The sequence below is a fragment of the Rhinoraja longicauda genome, chromosome 1 (assembly GCF_053455715.1).
Source record: "Rhinoraja longicauda isolate Sanriku21f chromosome 1, sRhiLon1.1, whole genome shotgun sequence".
Classification (NCBI taxonomy): Eukaryota; Metazoa; Chordata; class Chondrichthyes; order Rajiformes; family Arhynchobatidae; genus Rhinoraja; species Rhinoraja longicauda.
In genome coordinates this window covers 121,848,674-121,871,583 of record NC_135953.1, presented here as the reverse complement: position 1 = coordinate 121,871,583, position 22,910 = coordinate 121,848,674, and the positions used below count along the sequence as shown (strand labels likewise).

Sequence of the window (22,910 nt, the reverse complement as noted above, 5' to 3'; positions counted from 1 at the left end):
ATGCTCGGCTCAATATTATTTTTACAAAATGTAATCACCCCATGCTCGCATACAGTTGGCTGTAAATATGCCTTTCCTACAACTTGGTATTTTAACGGGTATGAGTTTTTCTTGGCGGTTTGATTGAAAGCAAATGATTTAATTTAAAATTATTCTTTGGATGTTACAAGGAGAAATGCAGTTTTGATTATCTATTTTTTTAAATCATAATCTCCTTGCATTGGTAACTTTTAAAAATTATGTCTGCAGTGGGGAAAAATAAGTTCATTTTGAACACCATCAAATCTCAAAATTCAGAAAAGGTTAATGAACTACTTGAGCTTTGTCCTTGCACTTTGACCAAGTAGCCTCAATTTTGATTATTGTTTAAACTCTCCTTAAAAACACCTAACAACAGTTATATTAGAGTCATACAGCACAGAAAAAGGTCCTTTGGCCCAACTTGCCCCTGCCGATCAAAATGCCCCACCTGCATGCATTTTGTCCATGTCCCTCTAGACCTTTCCTATCCATGGATAGATGAGTAGTAATGTTCAGTAGCATCAGTAAAACAGGCTGACTTGCTGTTATTGCATTGTTTCCTGAACACACTCATATTTCCTAAATTCAAAAGAAAAAATACAAATCCATTCTTTTACGTGGACTTTTGCATGTCCAGACACCAGGCACTATTTAAACACTAGTTTATTCAGAGTTTTTAGCCTATAGCCTCTAAAGAAACCCAATTTTTTTTTAAAGGTACCCAATGCAAACTTGTGATGAGATTTGAGTATTGCATCATTGAAAACTTGTTTTGATCATCATGCCCTTTTTTGTACTCTTCACCACAAGCTCTGCTCCCCCCATTTGTCTCAAGCATGCAACTATTTCAGTTATTTATTGACACATCAAGTTAAGGCGAAGTAATGGTATTTAAGCTTGGATGTTACAGGTCCTGTATCTGTATATGCTAGATGTCTTGGAAGAACTCAACGGGTCAAGATCCTTCTTCATAATGAGTGGAGTAGGGGAATTATTGCATTCATTGTTCCCCACATGGTCTTCTTTACATTAGCAAGACTAGGCAACTGCTTCACTGAACAATTCCAGGCTTGTTTGAGCTCCTGGTTGCTAACCAGTTTAACACTGCTACCCATTGCCATACTGACCTTTCCATTCTTTGCCTCCTCCATGCCAGTGAGGTCACATTCTACTTTAGACAAGCGATGCAATGCGGAAACATGCCCTTTTGTCCACTGAGTTCATGCTGACCATCGATCATCTCACTAGCACTATCCTGCACACCAGGGAAAATTTACAATCTTTACTGAAAGCCAATTAACCTACAAATCCATTGGAAAGTTGTTCCAAGTTTTTTTTTTCATGCAAATGAAATTGTATTGATTGTGGTTTGAAGGAAAACAAACAAAACAGGAGACCTTACATCAAATGAAGTTAAGCAGTTTTATGTTGTTCCAGAACTAAAATACTGGATAAGGTTTTTAGCCCAGTGCCTGAGTGTCATAGAACAGTGCAACATAAGAACAGGCCCTTCGGCCCACAATGTCTGTGCTGAACATGATGCCAAGACCATGCACATAATCCATTCCCTGTGTTCCTTGTTCCTTGCAGAAAGGGAGGGAAATGTTTAACTTTTTACTGTGCATTAAAACTTTGCTTATTCCTTTATTTCCCCACATTTTGGGTGGAATTCATGAGTAAGGCATCAGTGCCAGGAATGAAAAATACTTCCACCTTTCCAATCTGCTCTAAGTATTTCCAGTTTAGAATAGCTTAAATAAAACAATTTTTCCGTCCAACATATTGGCTAAGGTTCAGGTTTAGTTGATGGACGGGATTGTGCTTAATCCAAACTGCCGCAAACACTTGAATTAAAGTAAATAAATAACTTTTTCGTACCTTAAGGAACATTCACATATATAATGACACAATAAAGTTAAAAAATACAACTGTTTTTTGCATTTGCTGCCTTAATCAAAGTCAGCAACCCATTAAGATGAGGAGGTTGTCCAATTTATGGCAGCCATCTTGCCTATTTCCTGCATCCTTTAATATGTAGAACTGGAAGGCGCAAACAAGATATTGTTGCAGGTTCTCTACAGGCCAGCTGTATGTTTTGGCACTGTATTGAAGAACTGCTCGGATAGTTTATGCATTCTGAGACTAACAAGCAACAAGGTAAAATCACCCCACAGGTTTCTGGTGTTAACTAATTGAATAGACTCTTCTCAAGCATACATTTGAATTCTGAAGATACCGAAGTTTTCTAAATGTTGGTTTTGCATTAATTGGACCGATAATGTTGCTAGATAATATAGAGGTTGTATTTAAATGGTTTCTTACCATGTCTCGCAGAAATGAGGACAGATTTATGCTGAGAAACAACAACTTCTGTGCACATAAGAATACCCCATAAACAATAGGGAGTTGAAGGAACTGGTCCCATCAGAATGCTGAAATGGGAGCAGTGGAGATGATATTTGGTGCTCTTATCTTTGAAGATGGCAGAAAAGTACCGAGGATGATCTATTGAATGCAGAGGCTGGTAGAGTGGAAAGGGAGGACCTGCTGAACTTGATCCTTGCTTTGGCCAGGAGGTGAGAGCAGAGATGTGAGAAATACTTGATCAATCAAATACTTGATCAACCACGGTGGAGGGGGGGCCCTGGTTCAAGAAGAAGGAAGACATCTTGAGGCACGTGTCTGGAAAGTCTTGCCATCTGACAGAGACAGAAGTGGGTGCGTGGAATATGGTTTTTATTTGGTTGACTGTTGCTGAGCAGTCGAGTTGCACAGGAAAATCTTGCAGGAGGAAGATTCTTCAACTGTGGAGACTACCTGCTGCCACAGTGATTGATTGTAAATCCCAGCGCACAGCACGTAGCAGCCTTGTTGGCAGCCGATGTATGACCGCTGGCTCAGCAGTCAGTGAGTCCTTGCGCCAATTGGGCAACCTTCCAACTGGAAGTTAAGAAAAGCACCAATTGTGTAAGCATTAAATCTGGTAAGTGTTGTTTACATGTTGAACGGTCTAACCCAATGGTTTCACACCGATTTTAGATGATGGCGTTCAGATGGATTAAATTGTGTAACTAGATTTCAAAGCAAATTAAATTAATTTAACTTACAATGATATTAACTATATGTACTACATTAGCACTTTTTAAAAACCTCCCTTGCCAGAATATCTAGTGGAGGATTTCTCACTTGCTGGTACAGTTGCTGCTTCTCGGTGTCAGAGTCCCAGATTCAATCCTGACCTCAGGTGCCGTCTGTGGTTTTTGCACGTTCTCTCTGTGACCACATGGGTTTCCTCTGGGTTCGATGGTTCCCCCCCACATCCTAAAGTTTTGCATGTTTGCAGGTCAATTGGCCTCTGTAAAATTGCCCTTTGGTGTGTAGGGAGTGGGTGTGAAAGTGGGTAACAGAACTAGTGTGAATGGTTGATCGATGGACAGGGTGGGCCAAGGGTAGTTTCCATGCTGTATCTTTCAATCAATCTTGTACACAGTTATTGCTGATCTCAGTGTTGCACACACCTCTTCAAATGGCTTTTTGTTGAAGAATTGTGTTCAAGATGCGTTGTGAAAGTGACATGCTGCTGCTCCGTAATGTCAGAATAAAAAACATTATGCACGCTTACTGGACATGAAAATCTGCTGCATTTTCTTCACACTTAGTCATGTTAATTACCAGAGATCATTGTAATTTCTTCAAAAAGCATTTGCATGCAGGTGTGATATCTTGAATCTTTCGTGTCCAACTGATCTTAGCTGATTAAATTGGTATATGCTAACAGCTGCAAAGTTACAGCTTGATCTGAAACTTGTATGACAAATGAAAGATTAAAATCTGATGCAGTTGAGAGCCAGGGTAATCCAGTGACTAATGTGCATGACTGTACTTTTATCCCTGCTTATTGAAAGTAATATTGTGTGAAAATGATTTGTAAGAGCATGGTAAGGAAAGAAGATATAGTCTTTTATATACACAGTGCTTGGTGTGTTTAAATTAGAAAAAAATTGCATATTTTCCAATGGTATAGGTAGCCCGCGAAACAGATCTTTTTTTGCGCATATTGCTGCTCCCAATGTTAGAGCAGGATTTAGCCCTAACCTTACCTTGGTTTATTTAAAATTGCAAATCAGCCATCTTCATGGATTGCAAGGAATATTTCATCCTTCAGAGTTGTTAGTTGCCATCGGGTGTTTCGGGTCTGAAGAAACGCCAACTCTCCAGAGATGCTGTCTGACCTGAGTTACTCCAGCACTTTGTGTCCATCAGATATTTTAAACTATTTCCTCCAATGCAATGGCACATATCTATCTTTGGTAGATACAAGGAATTGCAGATGTTGGTTTACTAAAAAGACTGTGCTGGAGTAATTCAGCGGGGCAGACAGCATCTCTGGAGAACATTTATAGGTGACCTTTCGGATCAGGACCTGACTTGAAACGTTACCTATCCATGTTCTCCTGAGATACTGCCTGACTCACTTTGTTACTCCAGCACTATATTTGCCACAATTGTCTGGGGATTTGATAATACAGCTGCTTGAGTATTGCTCATAGTTTCTGCCTTAAATGCGAGAAAAACGCATACCTGCACATATCATGAATATGATGTTTGGAAGAGCACAAGGTGATCTAATTGAACCATAAGCTAATAGTTCTCTTTTTTAAAGTATTGCCTTCCATTGTATTTGGAAGTCTCTCCGCACATCTCTACCATCAGAAGCTCGCCTTTGACCCTACTAACCTTGAAATTGCCTCCCCATCTCCAATCACTCTGAGCATGTTGTCACCTCTCATATCTGCCCCTTCCCTTTTCATTAATACTATTTGAGTTTAACCCAACAATAGTTCAAACATGCCCTTAACGTAGCCACAAATCGTCTTGTAGCAATTTTGTAAAAACATTTGTAATTTGAGGGAAATGACTGCAAAGTTAAATTGATTTTTGATTAAACTTGTGTAGAGTACAAAGTGCTGGAGTAACTCAGTGGATCAGGCAGCATCTCTGGAGGACATGCATGGGTGATGTTTCAGGTCGGAACCCTTTTTCAAACTGATTGGGGGGGAGGGAGGATTAAAGTTATGTCATTATATTTTAGTCATACAGCATGGGGAGCCTGATGCAAGCAATGTACCAAGCCTGTGTGTCAGTTTCTGATCCATTAAATTTATTAATGCAAGGTTAAAACCTCCATTTGGTTTTGTACTGCATTTCCTTCCATTCTGTTAATCCAGACGACAGGCAAGTTTTGTACAAATAATATACTTATTCAATTACTATAGGTACTATAAATAAGGGAGGATATTTGTAATCTAATACAGTGTGCATTGGTTCAGCCAAAGTACATTTTAAATTGGAGTTGAGTCAGGTTACTGATGCCTACATTTGATTGCCACTATGGGTTGAGCTTAATGAAACTAAACACTTGATGACGTGTATGCAGCAAAGAATCAAGCATATCATCGCAAAATATTTTGCAAATTTCACGTCCTTTTCTGTGAATTAATAATATTGCAGATCAAAAAAAATACAACATAATATTATACTGTGATTCATTAACTGGATTTCATATTAACTTCACATGGTGATGTGGAGATGTTGGAAAGGCAAAGTTAAAATGCAGCGCAGCAAGTAATTGAGAAGGCAGTTATTATAATGTCCGTAAGTGCAAAGTGGTTGGAGTCCAAAGGTAACACTCCAGTTGTCAACAATTTAGTGAGCCATAGAAGGAAGACCGTGTGTATTTTGTGTTCACAAGGAGCTTTACTTGCCTTGGAGCCGAGGCAGCTAAGGATTACAACATGGATTACTGAGGTGGAGAAAATTGAGAAAAATGCGCTGACACTTAAAGACTAAAAAAAGTCAACCCACTGAAGTGTTAAGAATTTGAATATTTGACAAGTTGCGGCCTATTTTCTTTGGATTGCAAACTCTAGAACTAAGGGGGTAGCTTTCGTATTTAATATAGAGAAGGGGAAATTTCTTCACTTGGAGTTGAGACGCTTTGGAATTCTGTACTCCAGAAAGTTGTGGGTACAATTGGGAGAAGTGGGGATTGGGGAGCGAAGGGCAATTCCAGTCAAGGACCATGGATGGCGGAATGGATCTACCATGGTTCCTTTTTCTTTTATTTAAATGTTATACTAATCATACCTGTATAAGTGAAGCAAGATATTTTTCACTTGGCTCTTGTCTACACAAGCAAATAAAGATAATTGCATGACTATGAAGAAAGATCTTAGTGGGGAACAATTTTGTGCAATTTTCTCATTTGTAATTGTTTTTCTTTGTGTTGAGAATAATTTCAAATTTCTGGATATTACCCTGCATGAAATAATAAAGTCTAGACATTGTGTCGGAAGAGCAGATGCTTAAGAAGCACTGTTTTTCTAACCCTGTCATCGTGATAGTGTAACAATTTTCATGCCATGTTTATTACTTCAAATCTGTTTAAATGGAAAGTGTTATCGCACTGACAAGCAACAGTAGTTTAATCAATTGGCTTCCTTGCAGTAATAGCATTTACCGTCCTCTGGTTCCGAGTTGTAATCTCAAGAGTTCATGTTTTAAAGGGTATATCTGTTTGGAGCTACCCAAATTTGTTCAATTAGTAATTGTGAAAAAAACACAATTCAGCACCTTGTTAGGGCGACTGGCTGAAAGATAGAAGAAAACCTGAGCTTTGGCATATAAACTAGGATAACCCTTTAATGAAGTATCAAGGGAATGATGGACAATTGGGGTGTATTTTTATTTGAAGGAAACTGAAAAGAACTTGGTGATTCCACAGAATTTCCCTAAGGGGAGCAGAAGATATTTTCCCATGTCTTGACCAATATCAGCCTTGAACACCAACAGCGCTTCCGATATAGTTCCTTTCATGTAACAAGGGCAAAATAGATAATCTGGTAATTAATCACGATTATATTGACCGAGCTACACTTTGGAGGTTCTTAATTGCCTGCAAAGCACATAGTGATGTTCTGCATTTGTGAAAAATGCTGTGTACATGCACGTTTGCCGATGCTCTGAGAAAGGGTGGCTGCCCTCTAAATGAGCAGATTTAACTATTCCCTCCTCACACCCACCACCTCCAAATGGACACGAGAATATCAAATATTTTGGTCACCCAAAAAATGTGAACAGATTCATCTTCTAAGGCAATATATTAAAGATTCTTGTGAGATTTGCAATATGAACAAGTTATTTTCTCGAGTAAGTTGGGTTAATGCAAGAATGTCTTTGTAGCAGATCTCTGAAAACATTCCATTATGGATGCTGACTGCTTTCAATCATTCTTTTTAAATTTGGGGAAAAAGTTGGGGCAGAACATGACAAGCAGGTATTTGCAAGTATTGAGATTTCCCCTTAGATAATCCAGCAACAAGTCGCTGTTAATCAGGGTTAAGTATGAGGTTACCAAATAATTGGTCCAGCTCTACAAGAACAATAAATGTTCAAGAATAGTAAATCACTTTGGAGATTACATTGAGCAATTGCTCCTGGATAAAGTATAATTTTATTAAATTAGATTTTCAAATAATTGACAGTAGTTGGTTTGGAAATATTAGCTAAGTTTATTTTGATGCTGCTAATACAATTTTGATCCATTTTTTGTCAAATATATTGTGTTCTGACATCACTTGCATCAGTCATGAATCAAAGGAAAAAAAGCTGTATAGGAAGAGACCAACTGACGGCTCGGAGGTATTTGCCCAATTTGAAAACTATATGATATTAACACACACAGATATTTGTAAAATATGCTTCTGACAAGAATCCCTTTTCAATTTTCCTATATTACCAGATTCTGGGAGGCATTTTATCAAGGAACCACACCCATTCTTATATCTGAAGCAGAGTTACCTTTTCTATTAGCTTAGTCTGCCCCTTTTAACATGAGTATTCAAAATTGGGCAATCTGTATAATTGTAACTAGGTATAAACTGCTCAAGGCGTTTCTCAAGTCATTTGTAAAATCGCAGTGCTTAAAACGTTAGATTTGACTGTGTACTTCATTATGCATGTATTTACTCTGCTAAAAGTAAAGCTCTTGGTTTGTTCCTCCCCTTGCCTCATATACCTTTTTAAAGTTTAGGTGGGACCTGCTTCCATTGTTTTATCTGATAGGTGTCACAACCTTTGGGCAACAACAGTGTCACAACAGTGTCACAACCTTTGGGCAAACTTTCTACCCCCCCCCCCCCCCCTTTTTTTTCAGTGGTTACTCAACAACCAGCTATGAAGTTCACACTTACATTAAGAAAATGGCTTGACTATCTTTACTGTCAATGTCAGATGGCAGGCTGGCTATTTTTAGAGGCTGCTCCATCTCGAATGTAAAAGAAATGCTGTACTGCACATCAAGTGATTTTTTTTTTTTACATTCAGGAAATTAATAGAAGACTTGATGCTGCTGTTTCTTTCCAAGTATGAAATATAAATTAGAACCCAAAACAGATTTGCCATATCTCGGTCGTAGCAGAAATGGTCGTAATTGAAACATTTGGGTTCCAATAGATGTGAAGCTACAGTGGCAGACGGCTCCTAGAACAACTGAAAAAGTTTAACCTCATTGCAAACGCCCTCTTGTATTATTTCACATGTTTATTCTGTACTACTTCATTAAAATATTGATTCAGCTTCCAGTCCTATCAATACAAAATGTATTTACTAATTATTTGTTAGCTCACTGTTCAAATCTGTTAGTTTGAGATAAGGTGTTATAAAACCAACAGGTTTGTTTTTTATATATAATCTAGCTTTTGTTCAGTCTAATATTTTAAGATTGCATGTGGTGTGGAACATATTTTCCATTTGACCAAATAGAAGATCTGCATTCAGTTTGTTGTTTTACATTCATAATCTCCTACGACATTGGACAAGGCCGGGCAGCTCCTGGAACAATCCGATCAGTTCCACTCCCCCACTTATTCTCCTGTAACATGTTCTCTCTCTCATGCCCATCAACTCCACCCTGATTTTCCCAGTATTCGTCGAAACCACAGTAATTTACATAAACCAATTAGCCTATCAACCAAAACATCTTTCGTATGTAAGAGGAAACCGGAGCTCCCGGGGGAAACCCACGCAGTTATTAGGAGTACTGTAAATTCCACCTGGACAGCATGTAATTCGGGGTTGAGCCTGGCTTACTGGACTCTAGCACTACCCACAATAACTGCACGTTTCTTTTGTAAAATAACGTAATACAGAGAATGATCAAAACTATGGCCTACAGCCCCTCAAAATTGCTTTACACTTCAATGCGATGAAGCTGATCGAGTTGCATTTTGAATTCTGCTTTCCTGCTGCTTCGTGGTAATAAATCTTCCACTGTCCTTGGTGAAAGGAAGTTGCAAAGACTGTACGCTCTGAGGGAAAGAGTATCTCATCTGTACTAAATAATTGACTTATTGTAAAAACAGTGATTCCTGGTTCTAGAGTCCAGAGTGTTTGTCATATGCACCGGGGACAGAGGAATGAAATACTTGCTGTAACTTTACAGATTCTCCCACAAGAGAATACACGCTCTATATGCACCTTGTGAATACCCCTCAGGATCTTGTGTGATTCTATCAAATCTATCTCACTTTTCTAAACTCCAGAGGATACAAGCCTAGACCACTCAACCTTTCCTCATTAGACAACCCACCCATTGAACAAATCTCACTGTTTGGTTCTCATAAGTGAGAACAGATTTTATTCAGACATGAACAATAAACATTTGCAATGGCTGGACACTTCATGTGCATTTATTTTTTAATTTTATTTTTGATGTATTCACTTAACTGCCTGAAGAATGCAAACTCTGTTTGAAAATTGAGTCTGCTGCATACCTCCTGTTGATTAATCAAAGTATCAAATAGATAGTTACCTGAACAAATTATGATTATTTTGAGAAATTAAAAACGAATATCCAACAGGTAACTACAAAACCTTAAATTGTGGCATAGCAAGGAAATGCACAAGGCTGTTAGGTTGTAAGATTTAAAAAAACAATGAACTAGCATTTGTGTAGTGAGTTGATTTTGCAGTGGTGCTGTTATTGTTATGGTGTTACTGTTACGTATCTACATGTAGCATAAGGTGTCATAAACAGTAGTGACTAATACTGTTTCAGGAGCATTAGGTGATGGACAGATGTTGAAAGATTAAGATAAGATAACATTCTTTCAATTAATGCTTCAGAAAATTCTGATAAAATGATATCTCTGACAATGCAACACTCCAGTCAGCCTTGTACTAAGTATCAGGATGGTTATATGCTGAGGTGCTGGAGTGACATTTGAACTGACAAGCATGATGACGAGTTGGGAGTGTAGCCACTGAACTGGCATTTAATTTTGCTACAATATCCCAAAGCAACATCCTCATGGTGTATCTTGGTGCATCTAACTATTTTCCTGGACAATTAATGGCAGCATTCAAGCAAGTCTTCCATGTGTTTCCATTTTAATGACTTGTTTGGAAGAAAATTTACTGACATTTTTTTGAGCTATCTTTTCACAGTACTCCGGTTTCCACGGTGTCATTATTCTCCTTGTGACATTGTAGTGAAACAGAACTTGATGGGATCATGAATTGATCCATCAAAAGGAATATCCATCAAAAGGAATATCCCATTTATTTTAAATATTAACAGGACAAATGACTAAATGTGCTCTCATTTGGGGACTATACTTGGATGATTCTTTGTTTTCTCATATGTCCCAGGATATGAAGCACATGGTGACTGGTGGCCCTACCCTCAAAGAAACCAGAATTGTTTCCAGCAGCTATGCTAATCCTTCTGAGGGAATCATTGAAGCTGAAACATATAGAGGTAATGGTAGTTTTACATTTTTTTACAAGGCTTACATATTGTTTAATTTTTCATAATCGGAATATGTGTGTTTCAAGTTCTTCACATTTATATTTCAATAATAGTTGCATTCTTTAATCATTCTTCTTTCATAGAGCCAATTCAGCAATGCTACAGACACTTGTGAGGTTGCTCTCAGAAAAAGGTTGTCTTATAAGGTGGAATGTAGATTAATGGGACCACATTTATCATTCTCATGGCATAAAAATGACTTGCAATAATTGTTAAATTAATTGAAATCCTTATCTTTTTGAAGTCTGAAAAGGTTTGAATATTTGTTTCTGATGTATGTGCTTTTGTGGGTTTTCATTTGTAGAAAGCTAGAGGCAATTGAGGTGAAAAGTGCAACATGCGGATCTATTGCCATTAATAGACATTATCAAGTTGGTTTTGCGAGTTACGATTGATCAGTCCTCTGCAAAAGCCCAATCAAGTTGACATTTCTGAAAAGAGCTACGATAGTAGACCAATTTTTGTCCATTGGATTTGGAACTTTTTTCTTAAAATATATATTTGATTTTTTTTGGTGAAAATTACTTGAATCTTTGAAGTAATACTTTCCTGCGCATAACTGGCTGGGTTTAAAGAAACTCGTCTTGTTCTTTTGCCATTTACATCATCGGTGCCTTTTGGTAACTCTCTTCTAAAAAAGTTAATTTACTAAAACATTTCAATTTTGTACACCTCAATTAATTATTTAGGAAAATAACTGCAGATGCTGGTACAAATACATTCCTTCTCTCCAGAGATGCTGCCTGACCTGCTGAGTTACTCCGTCATTTTGTGATACCTTCAATTAATTATTTGTTCTCTTTTCTAAGAATTGCAATCCCAATTTCTCTATTCTCTCTACATTACCTAAATCGCACATCCCATGTAACTGAGGTTTTAGTTATGTGAAAACTGAAAAATCCCAAGGAAACTTAATCAAAACATGGCCTAATGCCGTTTTTGGCTTTCCAAAAGTTATGTCCAGAATTGATCATAATTCTATGGCTGGGACCAATGCATGATTTATAAATATTGTACAACTTTATTACCATTCTGCTGCAGTATCTATTTGTAAAGCAGGGATCTGTTGGGCTTTATCGTTCAAAGATATTTATTTACAACCTCTCTCTGTTCCTGGATTCCTTTTAAAATTGTTTCATTTAGTTTATACTGTCTCTTGTGTATGTCTAATCAAAATGCTTCAATTCATACTTCTCTCCATCAAATCTCATCTGCATGTACAGCACCATTTCCTTAGCCTGTTTATGCTCTCAGATACATTCCTATCCTACTCATTGTTCAGTGTATTTACAAATGCCCGTCATATGCAGAGATTGACATTATACACTTGTCTAAGTCAAAAAGAGCAATGTAAGAGAAGCATAATCTATTCATGTGCACCTCCTCCACTTAATTTGTATACATTAGCAGAAGTGTATCAAACCCTCGCATTTTAGAATTAACTATACAAAACTTAACTAGCATATTAAATTTTAATTTAAATGTCTGGAGGAAAAGCTGAGAACACAGCAGGGTCAGGAAACATTCAGCGAGAGAAGAAAAAAGTTAACGGGGCACATTTTGCAATCGACATTGAGCATTGTCGACCCTCCACTCATTTCTGAAATAAAACAAAAACATGCGATCTTCGCCTTGCTGATCTCTCAGCATGAGCTTTGAAAACTAGAGGGAGGGTTTACCCAGGCCACATCGAAAAAAAGCATCTCTTCATATCACACGAGTTGGCAAAAACAATTCACCCCTTGGAAAAAGTGAAACGAAAATTGATCGTCAACTTAGTCGTGCATCCAGACACAGTGAAACACCTGCACTTGGAATGTTGCTGAGATGTATTTAAAACCTTCGTAATTTAATTTATACAAGTAACTTAAAGATTGAAACATCTTAAGCTGAAAAACATTTCAAGATATTTTAAAATATCATTAAAGCATTATGCAACCTGTTGCACTGAAGTGAATTGCTGACAGCAACTTCAGAATTTCTGTTCACATACATGTGGTAATCTTGAAATTGATGTCAATTCTGTAGAATAATGACATGAATGCTGTCAGTTTCCCTGTCACAATGCCACAAAATCCATTCACTCTTCCACAGGATGATCTTTCGTCAGCAAATTTAAAATTTGCTTTCTCAGATTGGCATGCTGCTGTCTATCAACCAAATCCATCATTTGAACGATGCTCAGTTTGATTATTTTTTTAAACTAAAGTTTAATTAAAATATTGTTTTTCAGGTTTGCTCTCAAATTATCCTAAATACTGCATTTTGGAGTGAGAATAATTCAGCATGTCTTTCGAGTGGACACGATATATTTCTTGATAAAATCAATTTCAATTACCTAAAATTTTGAAATCTAAATTATAAATCAGCATTTTTAGAAGATCAATCTGGGATTTAGCTAGTGAAAGTCAGTACAAAATTCAAATTAACATTTAAAAAAAATTTGAAAACCCATATCTTTAAAATAATTAAAAGCTCACTTTTTATTTTACTCTATTTATTTTACTCGTTTCCCAAAATTCCTCTTATGAGTGTATGGGCGGAAAATTATTACTGGTTTCCCCATAAAGATGGTTTGATTGGGAAATCTGTGGAACATAACAGATTTTCCTTTGCCAGCCTCTTCTTGAGGATACAAATAATACTGGAAAAACATTACATTTGCACTATATTTTACTTTGGTTGCTCTATATTTGCACTCAAAGAATAAACTGAATTGCTACAATAATATGAGAAATTAAAAAATAAAAGTAAGCTATTTTAAACGGTTGATACTCTTTGCAGCACTCTATATTAATCAACTATTATATTACTTGATTCTTACTTTGGAATTGAGTTTGGCTGTTTTAATGACGCTGTGTTTTTAAATTGTGCGATCATTTCTCATTCTGTCAACAGATATGAACAAACATTAATTTTGCTATGGTAAATATTGTGCATGCTATCCTAGCAACAACAGTAGTGAAACATCAAAAAGTTTAATCTAGTTATATTGTGGCTAAATGGAGATTAAACTGGACAAACAGAAAAGCTAAGATGTTCCTTTTTGCATGAAATCCATGGTATACAATATCGAACAGTCATTGTGGTTTTCTTCGGCTTCCTCTTTGAAAAAGTAAAAGCTTTCAAGTCACTGAGACTGAAAATTTTAAATTTGAAAAGCATGAATTTTTATAATTAGCAGTCATGGAACCTTTTTATTTCCTACTCTTTCATAAGCAGCTGCGCGCTGAAGGATCGGTTCTCTAAACAAGCTTGAATACCTTTTATAGCACAATGAAGATTTTCAACTGGTTACCATTTTGCCTGAGTTTGTAGTTTTTACATTAATATTTATATTGTAACCATTATTCCAATAGCATTAAAAGACTTTGCACGCTACATTCAACCCATATTAACAGACCAAGTTTACTGACCATAATGTTAGCCAGCACATCTTATGCCAAATTCAAATTGTACACCATTTGTGAGCAAATGAAGAGTTGCATTAAATATTCTTAGCAGAAATTGACTGGATGTATAACAAAACATTTTCTTTAACATTAAAAGTGACTTTGTCACTTCTCTTCATCAATGCAATAACATGACAATTTTGATTTAGGCATATATCCAGGAAGTAGACTATTGGTCTAGACATGAGTTTAGATCCCATCATGGCATTTGAGGAATTTTAATGCAATGTATTAAATAAACTGGAATAAAATACTAATATCACATAATGTACAATATCACATATTGTAGATTGTGAGTTTGGGGGAGGAATTGATGAGATGTATCTGGAAAAGTGGGATTATTGGAGTTGTGTGCTTGATGGTCATTGTGGATATGGAGGGTCGTAGATTTCACTTCCATACTGTATGACTCTTGGCAGAGATCGGGGGATGTTTGTGCAAAATCTGTCGAATATTGTCGAAAAGTGGGATTATTGGAGTTGTGTGCTTGATGGTCATTGTGGATATGGAGGGTCGTAGATCTCACTTCCATACTGTATGACTTGGCAGAGATCGGGGGATGTTTGTGCAAAATTTGTCGAATATTGTCGAAAAGTGGGATTATTGGAGTTGTGTGTTTGATGGTCATTGGTCTGAAGAAGGGTCTCGACCCGAAACGTCACCCATTCCTTCTCTCCCGAGATGCTGCCTGACCTGCTGAGTTACTCCAGCATTTTGTGAATTGTCGAATATCAAGATGGGTTAAGAAAGTGGTTGAAAAAGCATGTGGAACTAAGTTTAAAAATTAAGGCCTATTGTACAAGAGCAAGGAAATAATGTTTTTAAAATAATAGTTAACCATTTTTTTAAAAGTGTTCTTCCTTAATTGAAGTGGTGTTCTTTTCTGGGCACTGCACTTTACAACAGGTTGTTTAGAGAGGGTACAGAAGAGATTAATTAAAATAATCCATAGGCAAAACAAACAGGAAAATTGGCTGCTGGACCCTTATTGCCTTTCAATAAGATCATGGCTGATCTGATTGTAACCTCAACTCTGCATTGTTGTTTAACCACGGTTATCGTTCAATCTCACTCATCCTTATCAAGCATCTACTTCTCAAAGATTCCACTTCCACTGCCCTTTAAAGCAGATGAGATAATCCAAAGACTTGAGGAACAAAATAGCCTAAAATCTCTCTTAAACAGGTGACCTATTTTTAATTTTGTTTTCTTTGCTCGGAGCATCTAGTATTAGGTACGTCATCTCGAGGTAAAGTTGGCCATCTAAAACTGAGAAAATAGATTTTTTTCAGTCAAGAAAGGTCCCGACCCAAAAAGTGTTGCCCAGAAATGCTGCCTGACCCACAGAGTTACTCCAACACTGCCTTCTACACAAGATTCCAGCATCTACAGTTCTTTGTGTCTCTAGATTTTATATGGTTGGGAATTTTTATAATTCTCTGCCCCAGAGAGATGAAGCATTGAGTTCATTTAAGGTTGTGATAAATTTTTGATTCACAGAGGAGTAAACATAGAAACATAGAAAAATAGGTGCATGAGTAGGCCATTCTGCCCTTCAAGCCAGCACCGTCATTCAATGTGATCATGGCTGATCATCTCTTGAAAACATCCAGTGAATTGGCCTCCACTGCCTTCTGTGGCAGAGAATTCCACAGATTTGCAACTCTGCGTGAAAAAGTTTTTCCTCATCTCAGTCATAAATGGCCTATCCTTTATTCTTAAACTGTGACTCCTGGTTCTGGACTCCCCCAACATCGGGAACATTTTTTCTGCATCCATCCTGTCCAATCCTTTAAGAATGTAATGTTTATATGTATTTCACATTTAAATAGAATTACGATTATCTTATTGAACATCAGAACAGGTTTGAGGGGACATATAACCAACTCCTCCAATTTCACTTTATATTCTGAAGTGAAAATGCCCAGCAGAATAGTTCTGGGGAACTAGTCTTGCCAATGATGGTTATATCCTATAATTGATGATATAAAAGATAACGCACCGTACTTTTATGTGTTGCAGTCAGTAACTAATTTAAACGAATGGACTCAGCCTTTTGGATAGACCGTGTCTTTCAGCTCCATGGATGTATCCAACTTGAATTTTGCAAAATTCATGGATTTTTTAAAATAACTTTCTACCAGATCAAATTTCTTATTAAATTTCATGGGATTCTTTCACAAAGTTACAAGTTGACGATCTACATTGAAATTAGTCTTTTGAGTTTCCTTAAACTGCTGGGTTGTTTGATTTAGATGTGAATTTACATGAAGATGCAGCTGCTTTTAATCCACCGGGGTTGATTTACGATTAAGGAACTTAAACCTGTGGATGTACTCATTGCAGTACAAGTGGGCTCAGAGTTTCAAGTAGTTAAATGTGCTGCTCAGATTTAAGGAATTGGCTGTGTGGAAAAAGGTTAGGAATTGCTCAGACAATGCTGAGGAGAATCAGTGTCGAGCAACAATGGAAACTTTTGGAAGTTCAGGGTCACGTTGCTCCTGTTCTATTGTAATAGTTGTTGTGCTTTTTGCATGTGATCAAAGCTGTTGAATGTGGGTTGGGTGCCTGCGTGAATGTTTATTGGGGACAGTAAGACTATACAAAGTGAACATGCCAGCAGTAGGTATCTCAGGCCTGAATCTCTCTGCTACATTGACGCTGAGCTGCAGTATGGGTTGGAGATTTAAGTCGAGTGGTAGATGGTTTATTTTGAAACTGTACTTTTGTATAAGATAGGCTCATTTAGGTGCTAAGATTTCGCTAAAGGAATCATGCAGAATTATTTGTGTATGCTGCATTATCTTGTGCGATAAAATGTGAAGCTGATGAATTTGCACCTTATGTTTTGAAATTTGTGTCACCAGCTAGGATATGATTTGTGTGAAGCTCACCTTTGAATTTATTTTCATTAAACTGTATAAAGACACAAAGAGTCTAGACTATGCAAGCTGATCCTAAAAATGTAAAGCTGTTGAAAGATTCACATGGTGACTCTGGGATTCTTCGTTGAAAACTCTAGTTTGAGTGAATTGACGGCAATCTCGCTGCCAGGTTCAGTTACGTTGCCTTGCTCGAGCATTCCTGATTTTTGATAAACATCCGGACTCTCATGGGTGAATTCCATAGCTGCTTGATTGATTTACCTGACCTTTGGCTGTGTTGCAAATATGCCAATATCTTTGGTGTAAATGTATCTGTTTTTCATTTGTGTGTGTGTGTGTGTGTGTGTGCGCGCGCTTTGACATTTAAAAAAACCAAGATATTCATGCACAAGTTTGACTACTCTTCAAATAATTTGAGGTGAGTTTTGTGTGTTTATTCAGCTTTTCAGATCAGAATCTTTGTGCTGTGTTTAGAGATACAGTGCAGAAACAGGCCATTCAGCCCACCGCTTCCGCGCTGACCAGCGGCCCCCGCACACTAACACCATCCTACACACAAGGGACAATTTACAATTATACCAAGCTGTTACAAGGGAACAGGTTCAAAGATCTGACTAGTAGAATAGAAAAAAGGCACACTCGTTTGTTAAGTTACAAATCAGTTCTATTGGCACGAGAGAGAACAAAAACAATACTTATCTCAGAATGCGCGGGGGCTCGTTTTACGGCAGCACACCTCCCTCTCTCTCTCTCTCTGTTCGCCACCCAGCCCTTCGGTGAACCCCTCTCGTCAAGTAACTGGATGGAGGAATAAATTGTGCTTTCATCCTTGAGGACTATGGCACTTTCAAATAAGCACCAGCCTATTGGTGACTCGTCAATGCGCACCACTTATTTAAGTGTCCTTAGAAATATGTTTGATCTCTGTTTTGTCCAACCCAACTGTTAACAATAGTAGGCCCCTCAAAAGTCCCTATAAGCTCTATGGTTAACATAACTGGGAAGAGTTTTAAATCAAGCTAGACAATGAGAGCATCTATAACCCTGACATTTTCAACTTGTAGGATGCAAGTTCAGTCTTGTGAATCTATTTTGTTCATTTAGATGGTGATGCTAATTTTGATCATTATATCAGTTTAGATATTATCCCTATCCTGACATACCATTAGTCATTAATCAGAACAATGATATTTGCCTGTTAGAATTTGCTGTCTTATCAGAATTAACAAAAGTAGGCAAGCATTCTGTGACAACCTGCCAAGTCCATCATAAATCTTTACAAAGAAAAGATTTACTAACTTTGATTTAGTAATATGTTTTCCAAATCACCTCTGGATCCTCTTCAGCTGAAGAACTAGGTAAAACCTCAGATTCACCTCTAATTCATAGTATGTGTTCTCATCAATACCATGCTTGTTATTTTCTGCACATAGTAACTTCAATGTTTTCTGAAATAAGAGCTGAACCTGAAATCTCCTAATTCCCAATCATGAATGCCATTCAGCCAAGATGATACTTGAAATAGGTTCTGTGATATACGTGAGTAGTTTTTCCACAAACTCACCTGGGTCGTTCTCTGTATTTAATGTCTCCAGTTTGGTAATGTGAGAGCAGATTTACCTTCCTCGTTTCCTCAGATAGGGGGGGAAATAATTCCAATAGCCCTGGCAGAAGATGTTTTCCAATCAGAATACAAAAAATGGAAAGCTGAAAATCTGAAATAAAAGCAAAATCTGGAAACTTTCAGCAGATCAAACAGCATGTGTGGAGTGAGAACAGAGTTAACATTTTGAGCCAAAGACCTGTTTAATTTTTGGTATTCCTGCTTACTCGCATCTCATTTCAACACTCGTATATTTGTGTGAACATATTTTCGCAGCAGCATCTTCTCGCAAAACACCGTGGCAATATTGGACATCCTGCAGGTCATTTCCCTACTTGATATAATTTTTGTCTTTCCCCATCTCCACTACAATTGCTGCAGAACTAAAAGTGATTTAATCTGAGAAAATATGCTTCTGTTTTTAAATTGTTTTTGCACAAAAACACCTAGCGTGATCTAATATGAATCAGATGAGAGAAGCAATGTAATTCTAGAAGAAAATTTGCCCCTGCACTTTTAATAGCACTATCCTGTAAAAGCAGTCCAGGAACAAAAACACACGGTTCCATTCACTTCACAATAACCATTGGATTCCTCCATTATCACCCCCAGCCCCCTTCCAAAAAGAAAAAAAAGTAATTCAATTCCCAGGGAAACAAGAACAGGAAATGCAGGGAAACAAGGTGTGATGTGTCTAAAGAATGCCCCCCCCCCCCCCCCTCCTCATGTTGAAGTTTGTGGACGCAATCAAATTAAAACTAAAAGCTCAAAATAAAGGTATGGTATACAAGCATGGTGCAGTAACCTGAGATGAGAAATCCATCATTCTATGTTGAAAAGAAATGCTGGTTTGAACAAAAAAGGTTCTGGTGTGGCATAACTTTCCTCTTCTCCATAAGCAGAGATTGACACGGTGCAGATTGTGGAGATGTCAGAAGCATTGTCTTTGCTAAGCTAAAGGAAATGTTGACAGACACTGATACTTGCTCAGTCAGAGCTGAGGTCAACCATCCAAGCTAATGACTAAAAAATGGGAGTTCTGTTTCAGCCATTGAGAATCTGTTGATAGCAATAGTAATGTTGCAAGTCTAAAAATGAGAGTGAGGAACTGATGTAAATTATTGCTTAAGAATTCTTAGTTACCTACAGAAAATAATAGTAAACACAAAACAACGCATATGTACAGGTGAAAAATAATTGCTAACAACTTTTATTCTCTGGCAGCGGATCAGTCTCCAATTCTTTAGGGCTGCTTTGAAACTATTTCTAAGACTTTAATTTAGGATACTGCACAAACAGGAAATCTTTCTTCCTACATCAATTCAATTTCATCTAATCTACCAAATTCTTTCCACATTCACTCTGCCAAGTACTTAACTATTTAGTACATTCAATCCAACTGATATGAGTACCAGATAGAGCCAGGGGTAATAAACATGTTGATAATACATCCTCCCATCATATTAATTTCCTGCAAAAATGTATTATGAAGAACCATAAGAAATCCTGCAATTAACAAGAACCCGAGAGATAACAGCATTAATCAAAATTCCTATGCTAGTCAAAGGGAATTAATATATATTCCTACACTGGGCCGTGTGATAACTTGTTAATCTGTGACTTATCAGTGCTTTATCACCAGTAGAATTCATTTTAATTTTTACTCCCTCTCCATTTTCCCGACTTTACACCTTAACATGCACGTTTACTGGTGATCATTTTATGAATAACGCAAATTTTAAAACTCACATTTACTGTTATTGGAAAGTTGAGACGATTTATCTCTCATGTTCTCTCCTCTGCAAGTTTCTCGGCGTGCTGCACTCTGCTCACTTTCATTGTTTGCTTTTCATTAGTATTGATACTTAAGTTGGATTTCTTCATGCTGTGATTAAACTGTTGATGATGTCGACAGTGATGGTTCAACATATTCAAAGTTTTTTTCTTCTTCTGGTGGGAAATTGGATATGTTTGGCTCAAATTTCAAAATTTCTACGAAAATAGTAACTGTTGGCACCAGAATTGTAACTATCATATTTCTCAGAAACACTCTTTTAGGTGTAGTCACTAATTACATATTAGAAAATTACTGAAGGCACATTGTATAGAATCTTGTGGTTTCTGGCTCACCCATTTATCATTCTTATGGATACACCTAAACTAAAATTGAATATAATTACGTGTCATATAGAAGGATGCGGTGGATTGACGGCATTTCTTAAATCCTTTTTTTTGGTAAATTACATTTTCCCAAACACGTGTCATAATTGTGCTTTGTCTGCACAGAAATACCTTCTACCAATCTTGGAAACACTGTGACATCACGAAATGGCATTGATGATCAATATACAGTTTGTGCGTTTAGATTCCTAAAGAATGTTTACAGATACAGTATTGTGATGTGCTCATTTACTGTAAGTTTTTCCCTGGCACAAATGTGGATTCTCTTTATTATTCAAATACTAGTTTGATTTTACCTTTCAGACTATTAACATTTTAATATATATTTATTGTGTCTGTTTGTGTGTATGTATGTTTTTCTTTCTTAATCCCTACCACGTGTTCTTTTAACCAGTGAGATCTGTTAAAGGATATTGAAGCCCTTTGATCAAAATGTTGCCAGTGGTGTTTATGATTTTAATTTTATGCAGCCCTCATGGAAAACGTCACCTTTTAGCAGTTTGAAAATGCTCCATTCTTTGGGTCCTTTTGATGTTTCTTACTGTAAATCTTTACTGTTTTCAGGGTCCTCTTTCTTTCCAAAGAGTCCAGTATTGTTTCCCAGCAATGCAGCTGCTAGCAGATTGGCTGAACATGCACAGGATGTTTCTGGTTCCGCAGGTATTCACACCTCTCCCTGGGAAACCTATTCCTTTTCTCAGCTGGCAATGCACTAACCTATTCTAATATCTTTGCAAATAATTAATAATTCTCTTAATAATGCTTGCATATTTCTCTTTTACCACTGAAGGTCGAATGATGCAATGTTCCTCATTCTATTCTTCGTTCTGGCTTCAATCTTGCCAAGCAGAATTCTTAGTTTATCAACAGTTGATCTTTGAATTGCTTTCGCTTAAATTAATGCTAATTGTTTTTTTTCCCTTTGGGGGGCATTTAATTTCTCATGTCACATAGGCTGAAACCATAAATTGATTGTAAAGATTTAGCCTCAGCCGCAACAATGGTGCAGGCTAGTTTGACCATACTGACACATTATTAATGCACAGCAATTTGTTCAAATGCCATTTGAATCCAACTGCTAAATATTTCAATATAAGTATAAACTAACTGTAGTAGTGATTTTTCAACAATTGAACTGTTAATTTAACAATTTTCAGATTCAGTCCCCAAACTGAGCATATTTGGAATAGGGGATATGGATGAGAAAAAATGTCAGGAATACAATTTTGTCGTCACTAGTCAGTTCCGAATTGCCCTCGTAGTAATTAAACAGGCTGCCAACGATTGCTGTCTTGAATTATGGAGAACATATTAAAGGGCATCTTAACAAATTACATTTGCATTATGCTTTTAGCCTATGTGACATATAATTTAAATGTTTCTTTGGAACAGTACGCAAGCAATAGAAAGTTGTTTTCACAAGGCACGTGTTTTGGGCGATCACATTTGGAGTTTTTTAAAGAATCATTTATTTTAGGCTCAATGTGCAAAATACATTTTTGGAACTAAAATGTAAACCTCCCGTTTGGGGTTATTTTGAATGGGACTTTGAACCTAGTTACCTGTGACTGGATTCAACAGTTTCACTCTACTCTGAGGATTATTCATAATGTCTTAAATTCCCTTCCTATCATAAATTGTTTTCCCTTTTGATTTTTCTTCACGTTTGAGCACTTTTTAAAAACTAACTTGCAGTAATCACTTGATCACTATTTGCTTTTAATCAGCTTTGTGTTTTCCTTGATTTGTCCTTATTATTTTTTTGAATTTATGATATTACAAAACTGCTGCTGGAATGCTGTCGGTTAATATATTTTAAATGTCTGCCTGATATACAAAACTATTATTATCTTACATTTTTAAAATTTCCCTTTCCTCTTTGTTTTGGATTGACTTCA

The 22,910-nt window shown here is 37.0% G+C and overlaps 1 protein-coding gene across 8 annotated transcripts in view; it reads left to right on the top strand.

Moving 5' to 3' along the window:
* LOC144596910 (arfaptin-1-like) overlaps positions 1-22,910 on the top strand; it is a 93,195-nt gene that overhangs the window by 36,905 nt on the left and 33,380 nt on the right. For 5 of the 8 annotated variants that reach the window (XM_078405813.1, XM_078405789.1, XM_078405827.1 and 2 more), the window contains 2 exons: positions 10,732-10,840; positions 21,577-21,672. In XM_078405813.1, coding sequence (XP_078261939.1) covers positions 10,732-10,840; positions 21,577-21,672 — 205 coding nt within the window. The remainder of the gene's footprint in view (positions 1-10,731; positions 10,841-21,576; positions 21,673-22,910) is intronic. The other 3 variants (XM_078405805.1, XM_078405844.1, XM_078405821.1) reach the window with 1 other exon arrangement.